Source organism: Lepisma saccharinum, chromosome 13, assembly GCF_977018435.1.
Source record: "Lepisma saccharinum chromosome 13, izLepSacc3.1, whole genome shotgun sequence".
NCBI classification, from domain to species: domain Eukaryota; kingdom Metazoa; phylum Arthropoda; class Insecta; order Zygentoma; family Lepismatidae; genus Lepisma; species Lepisma saccharinum.
In genome coordinates this window covers 54,027,672-54,048,020 of record NC_139241.1, presented here as the reverse complement: position 1 = coordinate 54,048,020, position 20,349 = coordinate 54,027,672, and the positions used below count along the sequence as shown (strand labels likewise).

The window sequence follows — 20,349 nt, the reverse complement described above, 5'->3', positions numbered from 1 at the left end:
AAGGCTTGTCCGTCCGTCCTGATTGCCCTTGGTTTTCTTCTTTCGAAGGAGATTCTGGGAAACTGTCGCGTCACTGTAATTGCGGGGTCCTGCAGACAAATACAAGCAACGTTGAAAGCAACTTTTGGTTAAGGAAGTCCCAGAGTAGCTGATGCAGTATACTATGAAGCATTGGCGGCTCGTGGTCTGACTGTATGGGTGTGCACTTGAGTCTATCGTCCAGAAGTGTTATACCACCCCTGTGAAATACTCACACCCGTTTTTGCGTACATAATGAAGCTTAATATATTGGCAACCCAAGTTTTGATCACCTTTCACTGAAAATGGGGCTATGACAGAGTTATACGTATTTCATGATTTTTTCACACGAATTTTTTTTACAAATTTCAAATATTTCTGAAATCATCCAGCCAATCGCGAGAAGAGCGATGTTATTGTGCAGTATGTAATTCAACATTCGATAACCTGACAAAATCACTCAAAACATAGAAATACCGATCTACAATATCAATACTATTGTCGATTTGCAAAATATATCGTAAAAACTTTCCCCCCCGCTCTGCTGATATTAACGAACAAGGAGAATAATAACATTGGCGTACACCAAAGAAGCCGATCCAGCTACCACATGAAGGAAATCAGTTGTAATCTATCTAGCTGTTGTTTATTTCTAATGACAGACTGATCAAACCAAGCAAATCAAGCGAAATCAAGAGAATAATAAATGTTGAAGCAAATAACAGTACTCACTAAGTTCACACTGCCCTGCTTCGTAATCGTACTTCAGAATTTTCCTTCTCTTCCGCCGTGTCCATATATTACTGCAGTTGATACAGGCTTTGTAGCTAACTTCCCTCCAAAAATTCAATAACGTTAAGTCTGCTTTCCCTATGTACAGTTTCCCTATTCATATGAAATCAAACACTTTGCACTGAAACAGGAACGACCTTTTGACAGCGTTAAATAATTTTGTAACGCAGTAATAGCCACCACACAATGCAAAACAGCTGACTATTTGATGCACGCTCCCTCCTGCGCTACAGACGCCGTTTATTTTGACCAAGATGCACGAAGCAAAGGCATGCTTAAAACACCCGTTTTGGTTTCAGTTGCCCTCCCCCCTCTCCTCCTTTTCTTCCCCTGTTATGCTCGGGACAATATACCATCGACATTTCCCTTTCATAAAAAAATTTCTCAATTTGCAATGTTGTATGGGTTGCATCGACTCCGTCACACGATCTCCAATGGAATGGGTTTGCAACACTACATTTGCTCGCACACAGATCGCTGCGTTCACAGCAACCTCCCCACACACGGCGCTCAAGCCAAAACACCCAATCAGCGTCCTCTACGCGACTTCTGCAACAGCGTCATAGCGAGCGAAACCACCATTGTGTTCCAGCCCCGATCGCGACCTGGTCTACGCGGGTTGATATCGCGGATCGCAGGCTTCTCCACCATCTCTCTTGGTGGAGCGGCGTGGGAACACTTGATGTTTCGAAGGAGATAGAGTTCAATATATAAGCCGGACCCCGTGGCCGAGTAGTTTTGTCTGCATATATAAAGGTATAGATTTTCATGATCAATTTTTAATATACGTTAAACAGGAATATCATAAAGTGTCTCAAGATAAAAGAAAAATATTATTCGCACATTTTTTAAAGGTGCTGATTGAATGTTAAAGTACAAAGAACTATTGTTATCCAAAAACTGTAAAATTACTGTAAAAAAATGGTTAGCACATCGCGCTGCGACGCTAGGGATCCCGGGTTCGAATCCCGCTCGGCCTTGGTGGTTTGTGAATGTCCATTAATCAATTTAATCATTTCATCCCTCATCCCGTTCTTCGCCTAGAGGCACAAAACGCGAAGTAAAATAAACTAAATCAATCAATCAATCAGTTCAATAAATAAGTATAATAATAATGATTTACATTACAGATTTATTTGGGTGTGCACGTCCGTATACGCAGAAATAGCTTGGATTTTTTTAGAATGCAGACGTTCGGGACAGGAAATTGAAATTTCCAGGAAATAGTGTTTTTCTTGTGAGAGGTCACACAACATAAACTCCATGACTAAAATAGACCCTTAACTCTGAGTTTCTTCGTAAACGAGGTGTGTAAAACTTAATAAATAAATATAATAACTATGCATTTGAGTACACTAAGTGTATTATGTGTACAAAATAATGAAAAACAGTTGTACTGAATATTCACCCATCTGGTGGATCAAGTACAAACTATTGCCAAGCGCAGGATATAATAATAGTAGTAGTAGTAATGATATAAAAAATTCGGAATAAAATTGTTTGTTTTTAGTTTATAATAGTTATTATTTAAAAGTAATAATCATAACCATTGCTATGTTTATTATTTCTAGTACTGGCCATCTATCCAAAAATTTCTGGCGACGTCCATGTTAGCCAGCGAGATAAGAGTCTCACTTATTGGACACTGTATTGAACACCGTCTACTGACGTCACGATAAAATGTTCTCGTTTCTAAGTTACGCATTTTAGGTTTAGAGCTTTTAGCCGGGTGCGAAATCTTTTAAGACTGGTGGGGGGGAGAAAAATCTTAATCTACAAACCCTCCTCCCCCCAATCATACATATAAATTATACGATATACATACGTATTTATAATGTTATTAAAAGTAAAAATTAATTACTAAATTTAAAATTATTTATTATTATTAATTACACATATAGAAAATAATTTGTTACTTTTACATATATCAGATATTACAACGTAGCAAACTAATTCCCTTACTAACTGGTTAAAGATGTTAATAAATTATGAAGTGGTTTTATGATGTTAAGTTCTTATTTAGCTTTTGCTTTATATGAATATAAATCAATTAGATTTTATAGTTATTATTGTTTTCCATTCTTGCTTTCTTTTATTGTCCGTATTGATGTAGATTTGTTAATGATCTCTTCAGGGAGAAGTGGCATTGAACACTCGCAACTACACTAATTTGTGTGTGTTTTCGATATTATTCTTAGTAAAGTATACTTGAAATTAAAAGTAATTGCTTAAATATTTGTTTGTTGGAACAAAAACTCTCCCCTCCGGAAATTTTTGGTGGGAGGGATTTTTGAGGCCAAGAATGTTGGTGGCGGGAAATCCCCCCGTCCCCCCAGGATTCCGCACCCTAGCTCCTAGTATAAATAATGCTGTTTTGGTCAAGCCCTGAAAAATTGCAGTGTATTCATGCTATGAAAACTAAGCCTAACAGCATGGGATTAACTTGAGGCCTAACTTTTGGGGGGCAAAATCAAACTTGGGACTTTACTTCGAGGGCAGAATCGATAAGTTTTCTATTGCGTAAAAATAGCATCCAGGAATATCTTCCTAAATAACTTACATTTGTGTAATCATTAATAAAAAATACTATTCTACTTTCCTCCTCAGATCCCAGGAGGTTAACAAAATTATCCTTCACTTTTAAATTTAGAAACCTGAAAATAGTGGGGACAAATGCCCCCTTTCCCCCGCCAAGTTACGCCTATGAACGAAGGCATTCCGCGCTGACGTCAATAGACGACGGTGTTCAATATGGTGGGCGATAAGTCAGACCCGCGAAAAATACACGGCATTACGTAGACGATTGAATTCGGCACTTTCCGTGGGCTTCGTTTTGGCAACAGCGCGCTCGTTCTCCATTCACGTGGCAGAACGTTCAGCCGGCTTCATAGATGGCGTTGCGTATAGTCATCACCACCTGGAAACATGCTTTGAAGCAAGGTTATGAAAAGTGTAACCTGTAGCAATTACATTGCGTACGATTTTTCAAAAAATAATTTTCTGTCTTTCTGCTGGCTTTCCAGGGTAAATGTGACATCGACATTGAATGAATAAATGTTAATGCCACAGCATGCTTAAAACTTTGTCTACCTGAAAATCTGTATATCCTCCCAAATTTATTTCCAATCGTAATATAATTAAGCCTTGTTTACTGATACAGGCTTGAAACGTCACATGTTAAGTGTTTTTATATCTTAATAAACTGTCTTGGTCAGCAACTTAGTGTTTTGTTTCTAATGTGTTTCAGTGGTAAGAAAAAAATGCATAGAAATTAGCGTAAATAAACGTAGATTACTACATTTGGAGGGAAAAAAATGATGTTGGTGCTAATCTGTTACAATGCACATATTACAATATATTTTGGTATATTAAATTATTCGCCTTTCAGCAGATTTGTATCTCATTATTTGCCATGCTTGTTCTACAAAATTCTGCTCAATTACGTGGTAATACTTTTCCGCTGCGGAAGGAATATCGTAAACTGGGCTAGGAACGAACAGCACTGGCTGTTGTTGGAAGGGTCGTTCGGCGTGACGTCACACGGCAGGGGAGTGGCCTTCTAGTTCCAGGGGGTGATGGTATAGCCACGGTCCCACCAGTGTTGCCAATGTGCCTTAAAAGGCAAGGATAACGGAGAGGATGGGGAGGTTTTTTGTGGTCCAATGCAGGAACATTTCATCAAACAACAAACGTCTCTGCGGAAGGAAAGAAAGGAAAAATGGAAAAGGCGTGGAAGACAACTTGAGCCATCCATTTCCCCGTCCCTAAGCCAAGGTCTGATACAAGGTATAACACGAGAGCCTCGCGTATACGGGGAAAAAAACACGCGCCTGCACCGTCATTTGTCACTTGTCAAGAGCTCCCGCGGTGGCGCTGACGTCTGAAACATTGAGAAGTCAACTGGAGCAACGAAAGTACACTTTCTTCTTGTCTTTTTTCTCTTTTCTTTCGGTGGCCGTTTCGTCTTGGGTCAATGCAGAATGCACGTGAACGGTATGAGAGGAAACAACGCCGTATCTACAGGGTGGGCGGAAAGTAACTCCCTATTTTTATTTTTTTTCCTCCTAAGATATTGACGGTAGAAACTTACTTTTTTGTACACATGTAGTTTATTGTATACCATTATCTTCCCTCAAGTTACAACTCAATGTGTGCTCCAGTATTTTCTAACCATTGTCTTAAACGAACAGGTACTTTTGCTACGACCTTCCACAAGAACTCAGCAGGAACACCATTTATGACCCCACGGATCGTATTCTCAAGTTCACCAAGAGTTTGAGGTTTGCTGCGATACACTTCTTCCTTAGCCCAGCCCCATAAAAAAATCACATGGTGTGAGGTCTGGACTTCGAGCTGGCCATTCCGTGGGACCTCGGCGACCTATCCAGCGTCCTGCTGAGCGCTCATGAAGCCATTGTCTAACAGTCAAGGCGTAATGGGGTGGAGCTCCATCTTGCATAAATAACAGTTCATGTCCTCGTCCCATTCAGAAATTGTAAGCCATACAAAATTATCTAACATTTCCGGGTATCTTTAAGCGTTCGTGGTGTCTCTTAACAGATAGGGTCCAATAATGCGAGAAGAAGTTAATACACACCACATTGTCACTTTCGGCTTGCCCTGCATTTTTCAACTGTCTCTTTGGGATCAATTTCTGACCAATAATGGCCATTATGACGATTAACGAACCCCCCACATGAAACACAGCTTCATCACTCCACAGAATGTTTGCAAACAGGTGTGGATGATCTTCATGCCATGTTAGCATCGTTTCACAAAATTCAACACGCCTATCGCAATCATCTGGATACAACTTTTGGACATAATGAGGCTTCCATGGTCTGTAATGTAACTCTTTGTGGAGAATTGCACGCACAGAATAGCGTGTAAGGCAACTCCCCCATGCAGCCTGCCTTGTTGATTTTGAAGGGCTTCGCTCAAACATCTCCCTCACTGTGACCATCTTTTCCTTCGATACTGACGTCGAGGGCCTACCTGATCTCTTAATGTCCACGACACTTCCGGTAGTCATTAATTTTCTGTGGCAATTTTTAATTGTTTTTGCATCCAGAACAGCTTGGCTTCCATGTTGATCCCTCCACTACAGTTGCACCTGAATTACAGATTGCCACACCTCAAATCTTGATGTAATTTTTTTACTCTCTTTTCAATGCTCAGTTGTACTGCCATCTCTATCTTCAAGTCAGTGGCGTGGCGTGACTTTTTCAAAAGTGTTACCGGTCATCAGACGTTATCATCTCCACCCTACTCCCCCCCCAAAAAAAACAACAACATGCCTTTGATCTGATTTTTTTTTCAATCCGCTAAGTGATTTATTTAGCCGCAATCACTCCTAGAAAGAACTACCACTCATGAGAGAGTTACCGCGAAAATCCAGTGAATAGTAGTCGAGCCTTGTCAACCATCTCTGTTTCTTTGCAAAGAGGTGAAAAGGGGAAGAAGAACCACACATTCGGGTCAGTTTGACGTTTCTGCGTTGAGCAGACGACAGAATTCCCCTCCTACAGGGGTGAGAGGAAGTCCAGATGTACGTACTACTGTTGCCAACTTAGTTTTTTGGAGCAAGGTTTGTCCAAATCACGAATCGCATCAAGTACTTATCTTTTCGTCTAATACGTAAACGATTTCAGTTGTAGTTAAATCCAGCTTTGGCTTTACAGTCTAGATCTTGTTGCTTCAGAGAAATAGTATCCCCGTTTTAGGCGGGATTTAGCTCTTTTTCTGGAAATTCAATGTGACAACACTTGCTGATCCGGTAGGCCGCAGCGGCAACAAGGCCCCTAAACAGGCATATGAATAACCCCCTAGCACAGTGTTACTATCCTGGACAGGCCCCCAAATAAATATGTTACTAGCCTGGCCCCCACACTCTTTACCTCCGCACTCGAGGTTCGGTGCACTTCGTACTCGGCTCAGATTTGTCTAGGGGTATCTTTCTTTGTACAACAATGCACGTGGGTTGCTACAAGTCAACATAATTATATAATTAACTACAAGAGACAACGGATAACATTTGCGAAACCTTATTGCTATAGGGGGATAAATTACCTTGTCCAGCATCTGTGAAATTAAAAACGGAAATTTTGGATATTTTCTATAGTTTAATTAACGTAAAATTTGAAGTATATACAAGTCCTATCCGAACGTTCATTTCTCTAATTATTTATCGGGCCAAAACTCTAATTTTTGATGTTGGAATCTCTATTGTTTGTACCTGGATGCTTTACATTTCATGAATTACATCTGGAGTACGCTTGTCACAAGGTAGACTCGCGTTACTCCAAGAAACGTCTTAACAGGCGCGAGGTCGCCCGACGTGTACATTTCTCAACCTCCACGGTGACAAGGCACTAGGCTGCCCGGCGCACCGTAATTACTTCAAAATAACATCCAGTACAAACTACCCTTTTACCTGTAAACTGGACACCAAGGCACTAGCTTGCCCGGCAATCCAATCTCTTACAGCATCCGTTCCGGGAGATCTGTCCTCCGGTCCTAGCTGACCGAAGCAAGAACAGCCTCTCCCTTCCAAGTCTCAGTTCCAACAGCCGACCTCCCCCACTCTCATCTGGGAGTTTATATACGTTTTGTTGGCGTCTGTTGCCAACGGCCCTTCTTTCAAAATTTTTAAGCCCGCCTTTCTTTTGAGCGTTCGAAACACGAAGAAAGAACAGAGAGCTACATGGTTTTTATACATGGAATATACGAACCTAAAAAAATGCATAATAAATTGATTTACACTAATCACACATATATATGTTTATACACTTCATTACCCAATTAATTAACATATTAATAAATATTTCAATAAGAGAAAAAAAACACTGTTGCCCTGACACGGGGCCAGGGTAACAACAGTTGCCTCCAAGTCTTTCCCCGCTGATCCCTTGCATTGGCGCCCTTCCTCCTGTTGCCTCTTGAGGGTAGCGGAACGGCCTGGCCTGTCTCTTCGCTTTTGTCGGCTGCAGAAAAAATGTCCTCTGAAATATACACTCAACTGCAACGCAGTCGGTTAACTTATTTAACAATGTTGTTATTTTATTGAGAAAAAAACTTTTTAATTTCTTTACATTTTTCTGTTACCTGCGGTAACACCGGTTAAATGCACGCCACGCCTCTGCTTCAAGGGCACTTCAAAGGAACTTCAAAGGCTTCAGAGAATCTGGAAAAAATATGCAACAAATGGCATACTTTAGTCTATAAAACAAGATAACTCTCATTGCAATATGTACATAACTTCAATAGAAATACAAAATTAAAAATAGGGAATTACTTTCCCCCCACCCTGTACTTTAATTCAATATTTGAGGCTCTAGAGCAGGCTCGTAGCCAAAATTTTATTTGGGAGGTGAGGAGCGCTCATCCCTTACCAGCACGGGCGTCGCCAGAAATATTTGTAGAGGGCCATAGATAAAACTTGATTAGTACCAATAATAATAAAAAATATTGTTTATTTTACAGTAATAACTATTACAAGTTATTAAAAATATATCAATTTCAATCTAAATTTATTGTTAATATTACATAAATGGAGATACACTGCTACTCGATTCACACCGCATCAGTGAATATCCAACTCAGTTGTTGTCCATTCTTTTTCTTACATTTTGTGCAGTTAGTGTACTGAAAATCATAGTTAACTTATACACAATCGTTCAAAAAAGGCTTTAACAGTTACTTGATAATTATTAATGAAGTTTATATTCTCTGACCTCTCACAAAGAAAACTATAAGTTTTGGAAGCAGTGAATCCATTTATTCTCTGGATTAAATGGTAGAATCTAATAATATATATAACCTGGTTTCTCTATTAAACACTAAACTTTATTTCGATGTAATGCAGTATTTACTGTGGTTATAACTTTATTTCTGTTATTAACAATAAAATAACATTTAAATTAGATATTTGTAGGATTTCGGGGTGAGGGACTTCAGACCCCTTAGCGCTCCCCCTGGCTACGTGCCTGCTCTAGACTTGGGAAGTTCATCTTGCTTACCAAGTTTCACATTTTTGTTGCCTTTCCATTTGGGGGCGGGGAGAGTAGGTTAAATTTAGAGCCAAAGTAGCCAAAAATTAGATCTTTGTGAAAAATAGAGGGCGTTAAGGAAATTTTGCGAGGTGTTGGGGGTATGTGGATAAGTTACTGGCCTTTAACACAATGACATTCAAGAACTTATGGCATTTAAAAGTGAGACAACATAAAAAGTAGGCACGCACTTTCCACATCATTGACATCACCAGGTGGCGCGAGGGAAATTGTCTTATATTTTTAGCGGTACTAGTTAGATATACCGGAAACACATTTAACTCGTTTATTTTGAAATAAAATTCATTTCTACTTACCTCATATGCATAGCGGAACATTTTTCAACTAGGGATTACTTTTTTTCCAATGAAGAAAGCGTTATTTTTAACATTATAAGTATTTATTGGTCGTTGCTAATTGGCGGCCAAATTTTTACTCACTTTGTCTATCGTCAGCTGATATGCAGTGTTTCCAAACTTATGAACCAATAAATGCCGCACAAACTATTCACAAAAGGTTTTTAAGCGAAAATTGATCCACAAACCATTCACGGAATGTTAGGTTAGGTTCAGTTAGGTTAGGCAAACAGAAAATTAAAGGTTAAGTTGGAAATTAGCAATTAAGAAACTATTTAATAAGGAAATCCTACCAAAAGGCCGGTTAAAATGAAAACCGCAGCAGTATATAACAAGAGAATTTGACTTGCTTCATCTATTAATGCATTCTGGACGCATTTGGCAGACTAGCGAGGCTTTGGCGTATGGACTCGCAGCCAGTATAATCTTATGTGTGGCTCGTGTTGTCATCCCTATATGTTTGTGATTGTGTCTTCATCCATCTTATCTTATGGCCATTCATCCTCATCTTCGCGACTAACCAAAGGGGCAGAAAAGTTAAGTAAAATAAACTAAATCCACTAATCAGTCTTTGGGATAGCAAAAATTCTTGACCACAAGTATAATTTCTTGACTTTTTGTTGACTTCTTGACCTGCTTTCTTTATTTTTTCTTGATTTTCACGACTTTCTTGACTAGTAGATACCCTAAATAACTTCGTTCTCGAAACCCCTGCTTTACAATCAAGATAATGAATAAGAATAGGAAACATTGTTGCATCAATGTAAACCCCAAGGCAAGAAATTACCCTCAGGCATTGAACGGTCGCATTATGTAACTATGCGTTTGGGAGCGCAGCACGTTTTTAGCCTAATTTTATTATGTGACGCTCAAAATGTAGGATATTTATGACATTTCTCAAATTCCTCCCGGACGCCGGACACAAGGCTAAAATGTAGGACATGTCCGGGGAAATCCGGACGTCTGGTAACCCTAGGTGGGGGGTGGGGGTGGAGATAGAACCCCACACAATCACTATCTTGGCGATTTGTGGAGTTGATGTGATCAGCACCAACCTCTGGCCGCCTTTACCCCCCTCCCGGAGGTGCCCACTGATTAGAAGCCGAATGAACCCTAAAGCAGCTTAATAGAAAAATTCTCCGCCTGAAATCGAACCCAAGTCTCCCGCGTGGCAGGCAGACACCTTACCGACTGGTCCACGGCGGTTGGCAAAGGACACTTGCTGTGCGGGTGGGGAGAGGATCCTCTGTCGTTAGTCCGTTCCTGACTGTAGGAACTAACGCAATGGATCATTTTGGTCGAGACTCGAACCCAGAACTCGTCGCCTTTGCCTTTGCCATCAAGACTGTTACAGTCTGTTACTTACTTCTTGATGCGAATAACATCCATTTGCGAGTCTGCACTGAATGAAAGTGTAAAACAAAGGCCCTGGCAATCCTGTTTCCCAGGAGACGAAATGACCAGGTTGCACCTGGGTCTGTGATTTGCCGGCGACACACACGAAGACTTCCCCCCTACCTCTTTTCGGAATTGCTGTCTGCGACCGACCTTTTAAAATCATCCCAGCCCATATAGAAGACCCTGGTCTGCAATTAGAGGACCCTCTAAGTAAAAAAAATAGAGGTTGGCGTTAGGAGGTGGGGAGAATGGGTGAATGTCGTTTGCCTGGAAGAACAAACAAATTCGTTGCTGTCTCCAGAAGTATTTTCAAGGCGTCCAAAATCGTTGACTCTGCGCCGGGACAGTACCGGAATGCGTGAACGTTTTCAAAGAGCGCGACGGCCCTTCCCTTCAGACCATCAACAAGATCAAAACTTCGAAAAATTTAAACTCCAGTTAACCACACCTCGCCCGCAACAGCTGAAGGGCGTCAATCAAACATCAATGTCCATATAAACCGCCAACTACATCATCATAGAAGCTAGGAGGCATCGAGGACATCGAGGTAAACAGTTTTTCTAGGAAACGTTTTGCTTGTTGAAGCCTCGATTCGTCGCTACGAGAGCTCGAAGAGCGGTTATATCTATCCTGTATATATGCAACCGTGTACCACAGATGCATAGTTGTCACTAACGTTTATTTGTTCTGTCGTATAACATACTAAAAAGGATGATATGCAACGGAAACCTTATCATACAGCAAACACATTGCCACGATGCGGTTTAAACCCTCACTGCAGCTATGTTACTTTATGCTATACTAGCATTCAAGACCAGATGACGCCAGGAGTCCCAGGTTCGAATCCCGACCTGGGACTTTGAAAATGTTCCTTCATCATATCACTCAATACATCCTCATCTTCGCGATCAGCCAAACGTGGCAGAAAGACGACTGCAAATAATTACGTTAGAACCAGTGTTAAATAAACTCAAAGATCTTCTAAATAAACACTTGGTCATACTCCATTGAATACTGAACGAACAATTAACATCTAACGCAAGAAGATATTTCGGTAAGTGTAAACCAGGTGGAGAATTGTTCGAATTGTCGGAACAGTTATATTTGTGTTTAAAAAGAAATATATATAGTCACTCGAGTGTGGAAAGGAAGGCTAAATGTAAACCGTTAACTGTACACCTTTCTGTTTAATATAATGTGTTTAGAATAAAATTAACAAATTAATATGATACATGTAGGTAGATGATTAGAGCGGTTGAATAATTGTAGAACATATCCCGAAACAATGTTCATTACTGCCATCTATAGTCATGATAGAGAACTGCATACACTTGACATTTTCACTGTTGGTTTTCAAGGATTGTGACAGTGTTCTGCTTCTGTTTTCAGCGCTTGCACAGGCCAGGAGTTCCAGTGCCGAGACGGAAGCTGCATATCCATGTCCTGGAGGTGCGATATGGAGTACGACTGTGGGGATAGGTCGGACGAAGCAGAATGCGGTAAGTATTTAGAGGGAGATTATTTTCATATCAACTCTATAGCGTTGGGCATTTGCACCTTGGGAGCGAGTCATAACGAGGGTTGGTCAAGGTCCAGAAATCCATAATGGGTTCCGCAACAGAACCGGGACCTTTTTCCTCGCACAATTTAAATTCGGTCCAAGTTGCGTATTGTTTTATTTCAATACGAAACTTTAACCCTAGAGAAAAAGGTTCCTGGACCGTATTTAAATTCATCCGGAAAAAAGGTCCCTGGACCGAACTGAAATACTTTACAGATAAAAAGATTCTTTACAGTCCAGAACACATTTACGATTGCTGATTTTCTCTCCTGGACCGGAATTTAATTTATTTAAAATTCCTGAACCTGTAACAACCCAGCTGTGACGTAGTGGATGACAGTCCCGATTAGCTCATTTGCGCATAAAGCGAACTTAAAACTCACACTCACTCTCCTCCTGGATATTCTCATCGGCTCCAGAGACTTCAACCCTTCCCCTCCCTCACCCGCTTCTGATGTGAAGCTTCTCTCCAGGAAATGGGCTTCCTTCATTTCATTAGGTGGGAGAAGATCCAAGCAGAGGAAATTTTGCAATTAGCCCCGTGCCGTCTCAATTTGACCACTGTATTTTTTTCTCTCTCTACAGAGCGCACGCATTTCCATCTCTCGAAACCTTCATGGCTTCACCCTTGAAGCTCCCGCAGTTTGTGTAATGAAAGAAATTCAATTATAGTTAAATGCAGTCCGTGGAATGGCTTTTTCGCAAGATCCGCCATGTTGAAGCGAAGCCATGTCTATTAACATTCGGTACCCGGTTAACACTGTTGGGCTTCAACGGAATTGCGAATTGGAAAAGAGATAGGTTCGCTCGCTTTATCGTTATCATAATTATCATCCATCTTTTCTACTACCGGCCATATAGGGTCAGCTAAAGTCAAGTACTCCATTTTACTCTGTTCTTCACCGTCTTCTCATCCCTTCCCCTCCCTCCTTTCTCACCTTCTTCTCATCCGCTTCCCCTCCCTCCTTTCTCACCTTCTTCTCATCCGCTTCCCCTCCCTCCTTTCTCACCTTCTTCTCATCCGCTTCCCCTCCTTCCTTTCTCACCTTCTTCTCATCCGCTTCCCCTCCTTCCTTTCTCACCTTCTTCTCATCCGCTTCCCCTCCTTCCTTTCTCACCTTCTTCTCATCCGCTTCCCCTCCTTCCTTTCTCACCTTCTTCTCATCCGCTTCCCCTCCCTCCTTACTCACCTTCTTCTCATCTGCTTCCCCTCCCTCTTTCTCACCTTCTTCTCATCCGCTTCCCCTCCCTCCTTTCTCACCTTCTTCTCATCCACTTCCCCTCCCTCCTTTCTCAGTTCTTTCTGTATTGTCCACGGCAGGCACGTATCTAGAAATATATTTCTGGGAAGGTCCGATCAAGTGTAATAATAATGATAATAATAATAATAATAATAATAATAGAAGAACAATTATATTTAATTAAATCAAAACAATATTAATTAAATTTGTACATTAATTAATATTACATTATTATTTCATGGATAGGTAAAAAGATGGTAAAATAATAGAGAAATAACAGCACTATCTAGTTTACGTGTAGTTGAGATCGCCAAAATTTGTATAAAAACAATTGCTCTGACAGGAAATTGTCAAATAGATAAAGAATAGAATATTTATTGAATAACAAAAAATGAGTTAGATCCAATTGAAATAGGCAAAAATAATTGTACGGTTATCACGTTTAATTGCCTTTTACAATTGATAAAAAGTGAAGTTTCTGATTAATATTTTATGCCATAAGTAGCAGTGGGCAGAAATCTTTGGAAATGTCCCTCAAAGCCGTATGATCCCGTACTTGCCTTCCAATAAGTTCGGCGGAAATAACCATCGATTGTATAACAAATTATATTTTTTTCATTATTTAATTTTAGTACTTGGTCAGTCTTTCAGGGAGGACGTACCCCCCTGGACCCCCCCAAATACGCCCTTGGTCCACGGCCTTCCTCTATTGGTATACACTGTTCGAAGTTACCGTGAAGTTATGTTTCTTTCTTGAGCGCAGCCGTGACGTTACTCCCACACATTATATTTATACACACCGAGTGATTCATGAACAAGCTCTTCAAGTCGTTAGCAAAGAACTCCTTTCAAAGAAGTCGTGCAACTTGTCGCCTTCATTTCATCAAGCAAACGTTTGGCAACAACAGCCCGCAGACGGCAGACCACTCAGTGGCGGGAACTGTACCAGAATTAACCTTCTGGACTATAGAGTAAGAAGTATTCATGGGGTCGGTAATCGCTTGAAATATTGAACACAGACCAGCGATTGCAATGGAGAATGTTAGATGGGGGGATGTTTGGTTGAGCCTTGAGGTTATCTGGAGAGAAATGACGATTGAAGACCATCAATTTTTGTTGGCATGTAACTAACCTGAAAATGACAATGATACTTTTTAAAGCGTTTGAAATAATACTAGGGAAATTGTTAATAATTGTTGGTTCTCTTTCTTTCCCAGAGGTGGAGCCACCGTCGTGCGGACCGGGAGAATTCCGCTGCGCCTACCCTCGTTGCATCCGCGGCGAATTCCGCTGCGATGGAGATGATGATTGTGGTGACTCGAGCGACGAGTACGACTGTCCGAAGAAATGGGGAAGCTGTGGGACAGGAGAGTACCAGTGAGTACCATCTCTCGCAAATAACATATTTACCCTGTTCCTGAAGTGTGTACGGTGAACCTAAATTTCAGGACCAGCTTCAAGGAACTCTGGCTTCATCTTCTACACAATGTTGACGAGTCTTCGCTCCCCGTCAATATTGTGAAGAAGAAAAGGTCAGAGTTTCTTGATGTTTGTACGGAAGTATATACAAGAATGGGTCTCGCGTATCAAACCAAACTCGGGAAATATGCGATATCGCCCGAACGGATTTCTTCAAATTTATAGGAGAAACTACTTGCTGAAATCAGTTTCTGTAGCATTGTCGCAGTTCTTCGAGGTATTTTCTTTCGCGGAAAGTGAAAAATTCACCATAGAATGCTGCAGAACAAGAAATAATCACTTTTTATGTAGGGAACTTGCATTTTCTGTAAAGCGACAACATTATGCCCTTGTTTCCATTATGTACCTGCAGATGGTGCGAGCGCCGAAAGTCACGCGGTGCCTTCAGTGTTTCCAAACGTGCCTTTTTTTAAGATAATTCTTTTTCCTTTTTTTTAACTATGCTTACCTAACCCAACCTAACCTAACCTTGCCGGAAATGGTCCGTGGGGCTATCGTGAATGGTTTTTGGGGCTATCGTGAATGGTTTTTGGGGCTATCCGTCAATGGTTCGTGGGGCTATCGTGAATAATTTTTGGGGCTATCCGTCAATGGTTTGTGGGGCTATAGTGAATGGTTTTTTGGGGCTATCCGTCAATGGTTTGTAATGACATAATGAACACGAAAGTAGGTATTTTTCGGTTAAGAAGGTTGAAACACTGCATACCCACTCCAAATCGACAAAACACAAGCACGACGCGCGATGATCTATGACGAGTGCACACCATATTGTCTGTTACCCAAGCGGAACAAGGAAGACAAATAATGACTCGTAATATGAAAACTTGACACTATTTTATGGAAAAAGGCATAACTTCACATTAAGGAATCTTCCGCAATGTAGAATAGGTAAGTATCAATGCTAAAATTAACGAAATAAATGAGTGAGAGGTGTTCGGGCTATATCGCATAATTACCCCAAACTCAAACAACTCCTTGGTCAAGCTCCGTATTTCGTCTTCTGACGTTAGGTTAAATGTAGTGTATTTATGCTAAGAAATTTAGACCTAACAACAATTGCATTCCGCGCTTACGTCAGAAGACGAAAAACGGCTAAGGTGTTTGAGTTTGGTACGATGAGTAATACCCATACACGGATTGTCGTATTTTTTTCTAATAGAAGAAATAGCAGCAACCAACAGATTGATCTTTGCCTCTTCAGTCGGCTGATTGTTCAGGATCCAGCCTATAAACCCTTAGAAATTTTTAGGGTCCAGAGAAAGTTTCTCTATGGATTCGTGCTTCAGACCTATTATAGTAGCAGAAAAAATAGGTAGACATTTTTTCATTTTTATTTTGTTGCTTTTTTTTAGGAGCATTTTTCAAGATGGCGGATTTGCTTAATTAGCCTGATTTATCTTTTGACCTGAAAAATCGAATTTGCAGTCTAATCAAGTTTTTCAGGTTCCAGAAATCTGAAAAAAATAAGCATCCAATTTTCAATCGGAACACTGAATCTCACTTTTGAAAAAATGAAAGTTCAGTCGGGAAAATAAAAATTACATTGCGTCTCACTGTTCTAGTAAATCGTAGAAATCAGGGGCTTATCTGCATATGATCTGATCCTTCCCCCGAGAATCCCATTCCTGTGTATATTTAGTATCATTTTAGGCTTAATTATATGCATGCCTTATCTCTTCTTTATTTCAACTAAGGGAGTGCTGAATCTAAACAAAAGTCACGACTCTCCTTAAACTAAAACTTCCACACAACACTTGATGCGTTTCTTTGATGGCATTTACTTTTTTTCTGTAAGCCTAGAAATTTACTATGGTGATTTGACAGAAGATTGAACTTACCGCCTGAACTACACAAACTTCCATCAAACACCGATAGATGGGGCTGGCGAGGGATGATGCCAGTTCATCATTTGAGATTCGTTCTGCAAGGAAATAGTTAATCACCAGCAACCACGTAAACGCATCTCAATTTTCAGCCTCATTACTCTGTTCCATCTTTCCTCCCTAGGCAACCCGAATTTTGCTTTTCGACGAGGCGGTCTGACCCACGCTTGCGAAAGTAGCTTTATTAATTACTAAGCCGCCAACGGACGGGCCATGTGAAGGGAGTTGTGGTTGCGTTTATTATGCGGTAATGAACGCAGCGAATATGCTCTCTTGGGGTGGGAAAGTCCGCTATACGTTTTGTTCGAATGGACTTTTGGGTTTGAGCCAGAGACAATTTCCTAGAAAAGTGTCTCCCTTATTGAACAACCATTCCGATCTTTCAGAGATTCTGAAAGTGTGATTCATTATGAAACATTTATTAAAATTAGTAGGGTGCTGGCTTATAGGCACTAGAAGCAGGAACTAGGTATCTGATTTGTAACGTGTACTAATAGTTCTAGCAGGTGTGAAAAATTATTTTTTATAAGTTCAATGTTCAAGAGGATGTTCATCATCTAATGAACCGTCAAGTTTCTTTTCTATTTGTAGTTCCTCATTCGAGTACCGGCAATCGCATGAGTGTAGGCAATCCTCTCTCATTTGTTTCATCGTTATATTCTATCCTCACCGTTGCAAATATCCGAGAAGAGGTTAAGTAATCAAGGAGTGTACAAAGAGAAATAATAAAATTGCGCCTCCCCGCCGCGGCAAGACTGCTGCCTTCTATTCAAGGGCCCCGAATTCGATCCTCGGTGGAGGCACTTTTCATTAAGTGGCTCGGATTCCACTATAAGTTGTAGGTCTCGTCCCGATTAGCTTCTACGCACACATCTTAATATAAATCCAACCAACTAAACATTGCAATACGGTGCAAAAATCAGCATGCTTGGGCAATTTTATTGCTCGTATGCTTAGGACTACATGTTAATTAATGTGAGTTTAGATAATAATTTGTGCAGTACCGTCATAGTTGTCAATGTCGATTCCGGGCAGAAGAATCAATCTTTGAAGCATGCCTTTGAAGATTATTGGTCCAATTCTGATCAGCCTTTTATATATATATATCTATATATACGCTCATAAAGAAAACAGACGACGTATCTTGTAGTTTCTTGCTGTGGTTCATTTTCTCATTTCAGCAAAAAACAAAGTATTGACATATTTTTACATAGAAATAATGTTACATATAGTATTTAGGAAGTATAGCCAGAGATTTGAGAGTGAATGTAGTGTTTATGGTACTGTTAATGTGAATATTAAGTCTGTGATATTATTCCACTAAATAATGGCTTCGGAAAAGAAAACAATATAATTATTGTATTATATTTGACACAGAAGATTCGTACTTTTGTATATGATGTAACAGAATGCAACATTTTACAACATCTTTGGACTGTAAAATATATTACTGGCAAAATTATACCTTACTAAAGTATTTACTAAATACCTTTTAGCTGGTATTAGTTAACTCCCCGAGATTTTTAAATCGAAATATTTAGCCCACACCACCACTTATTTCAAACTGGCGCCTTCACTGCCTGGTTGACAATAATTTATCCCAAAAATCTTGAGCTTCATTTTTCACTCCACAGATGGCAAAAAGAGATAATTTTTAAAATATTTTTGATTGCTTAAGATACGCATAAAAGAAGTTGTTACTTGTTTCATAGCTTTTTACGCAGTATTTGTATCCTTAAAAGACGTGATAAAACTTATGGTTCTTTTTAATGTATTAACGAGAGTTTACAATTTAATATACACTTTTCTGACTGATATGTATTATTATTAATTCGTAGAAAACATTTTAATAGATGCTTTAGACAGAAACTCTCGTAAATTTGCCGAGGTTGTTAAAAATAAATATAGAGGAAAACAAACAAAAAAAAGTTTTAACAAAATTGGGGAGTTTGCCAACATTCAGAGGAATTAACATAAACAATTGCGAGGGCTTTCTGGAGGGGGGGAATTGTTGTTGTCCCGATTACCATTTCGAATCCCCGACGAACCCAATTTGGCGGATGAAATAATGTTTTGTTTTGTTGTGTGTGCGTGCCCCCCCTCCCCCTTCAAATACCTGTTTACCCCCTTAGATACATCGGACGATTAATCAAAGGATAATTTACATTGCAACGAATTGACCCCCCCCCCGTGTTTGCAATTTACCTTTTTATCTCTGCCCCGGCCCGTGTTTCAAATCCCATTACACAGCATTTCTGGGTTCGATTCCCAGCTAGAACTACAGGGTTATTCAAAAGTATGGCAACAACTCTGAACGGTAATTCGTTGAAAATAAATCCACAAAAGTCTGTTCGGTTCCAAAACTAGCCTCGCGATGATAATCCCGAATAATATATGCGTGAGAACAGACATCCAAAATTCCACATTTAAAAAGTATAATAAATTTAGGAGTTATGTCAGACAAACACTTAAACTAGGACCATCATGTCCAAGAGCAAACTAAGAAAGCCTACGCAGAACTAAGAAAAGATCCCTCTACTATAAATTTAACGAATACCCAAAATCAGACGTTAAAATGAAACTTGTGCAGACACTGATACTCCCTCTTCTAGACTGCTGTGATATACTCGTAGTACAAGGTCCGTGCTCAGTGCCGAATCTACAAATCTTGGGCCCCCCCGCAAAATATCACCAAAGCCCCCCCTACCTACCTACCTACCTACCTACCTACCTACCTACCTACCTACCTACCTACCTACCTACCTTTAGGTAGGTACACACACAAGCACACAGTATATATATATATATATATATATATATATATATATATATATATATATATATATATATATATATATATATATATAATATATATAATATATATATAATATATATATATATATATATATATATATATATATATACTCTCCTCACAAAAAGTTTGGAATATTGATACTTGTATATTAGGCAATAGGTGATAGGCAAGATTTTGGAATACAACAACACATGGTATCTGTCTGATTGATTCTCGTGCTTTCGCCGACATTATGCCACCCTGGCTATCACCCATCGCCTAATTGTCGTTGCCTTGTAATCAAGAGGTCCCGGGTTCGATTCCCGGTGGGGGCACATAGTGGTTCGGATCCCACTTTAGAGTTATGCTGGGTACAATTGGTCATGATCGTAACCATAGGGGGAACCAAATTGGTGTGTTCCAAGGAGACGTCCGCCATATTGAATACGACTCAAAATTTTTAAATGGAAGGCTGATAGCTACATATATGAATGATACTGTTTTCTCACACCTGGAAAACGGTACATTTGTTAAAATCATGCACCTTCATCACTGCATTTCTCGTGAAATTCTAGCCTGATTTGATTCTATTCTGACTGCCACGCGGGAAAACCGGTGTGCGTGATCTAAGGGCGGATTTTTTCCTGCTTCGTCCCCGCATAATGCGGTTCTAGGGCCCACCCAGTCTTCAAATGGTACACGGGGACGGGGAGGATATAGGCGGCCGCAGCGAGGTGCTGATCACATCATCTCCAAGATGGCCGACATCGAAAATATGT

The 20,349-nt window shown here is 40.1% G+C and overlaps 1 protein-coding gene across 2 annotated transcripts in view; it reads left to right on the top strand.

Annotated features, from left to right (window-relative positions):
- Lrp4 (LDL receptor related protein 4) overlaps nt 1–20,349 on the top strand; it is a 411,647-nt gene that overhangs the window by 306,664 nt on the left and 84,634 nt on the right. For both annotated transcript variants that reach the window (XM_083134187.1, XM_083134186.1), the window contains exons 4-5: nt 12,002–12,111; nt 14,632–14,791. In XM_083134187.1, the coding sequence (XP_082990313.1) occupies nt 12,002–12,111; nt 14,632–14,791 (270 nt within the window). The remainder of the gene's footprint in view (nt 1–12,001; nt 12,112–14,631; nt 14,792–20,349) is intronic.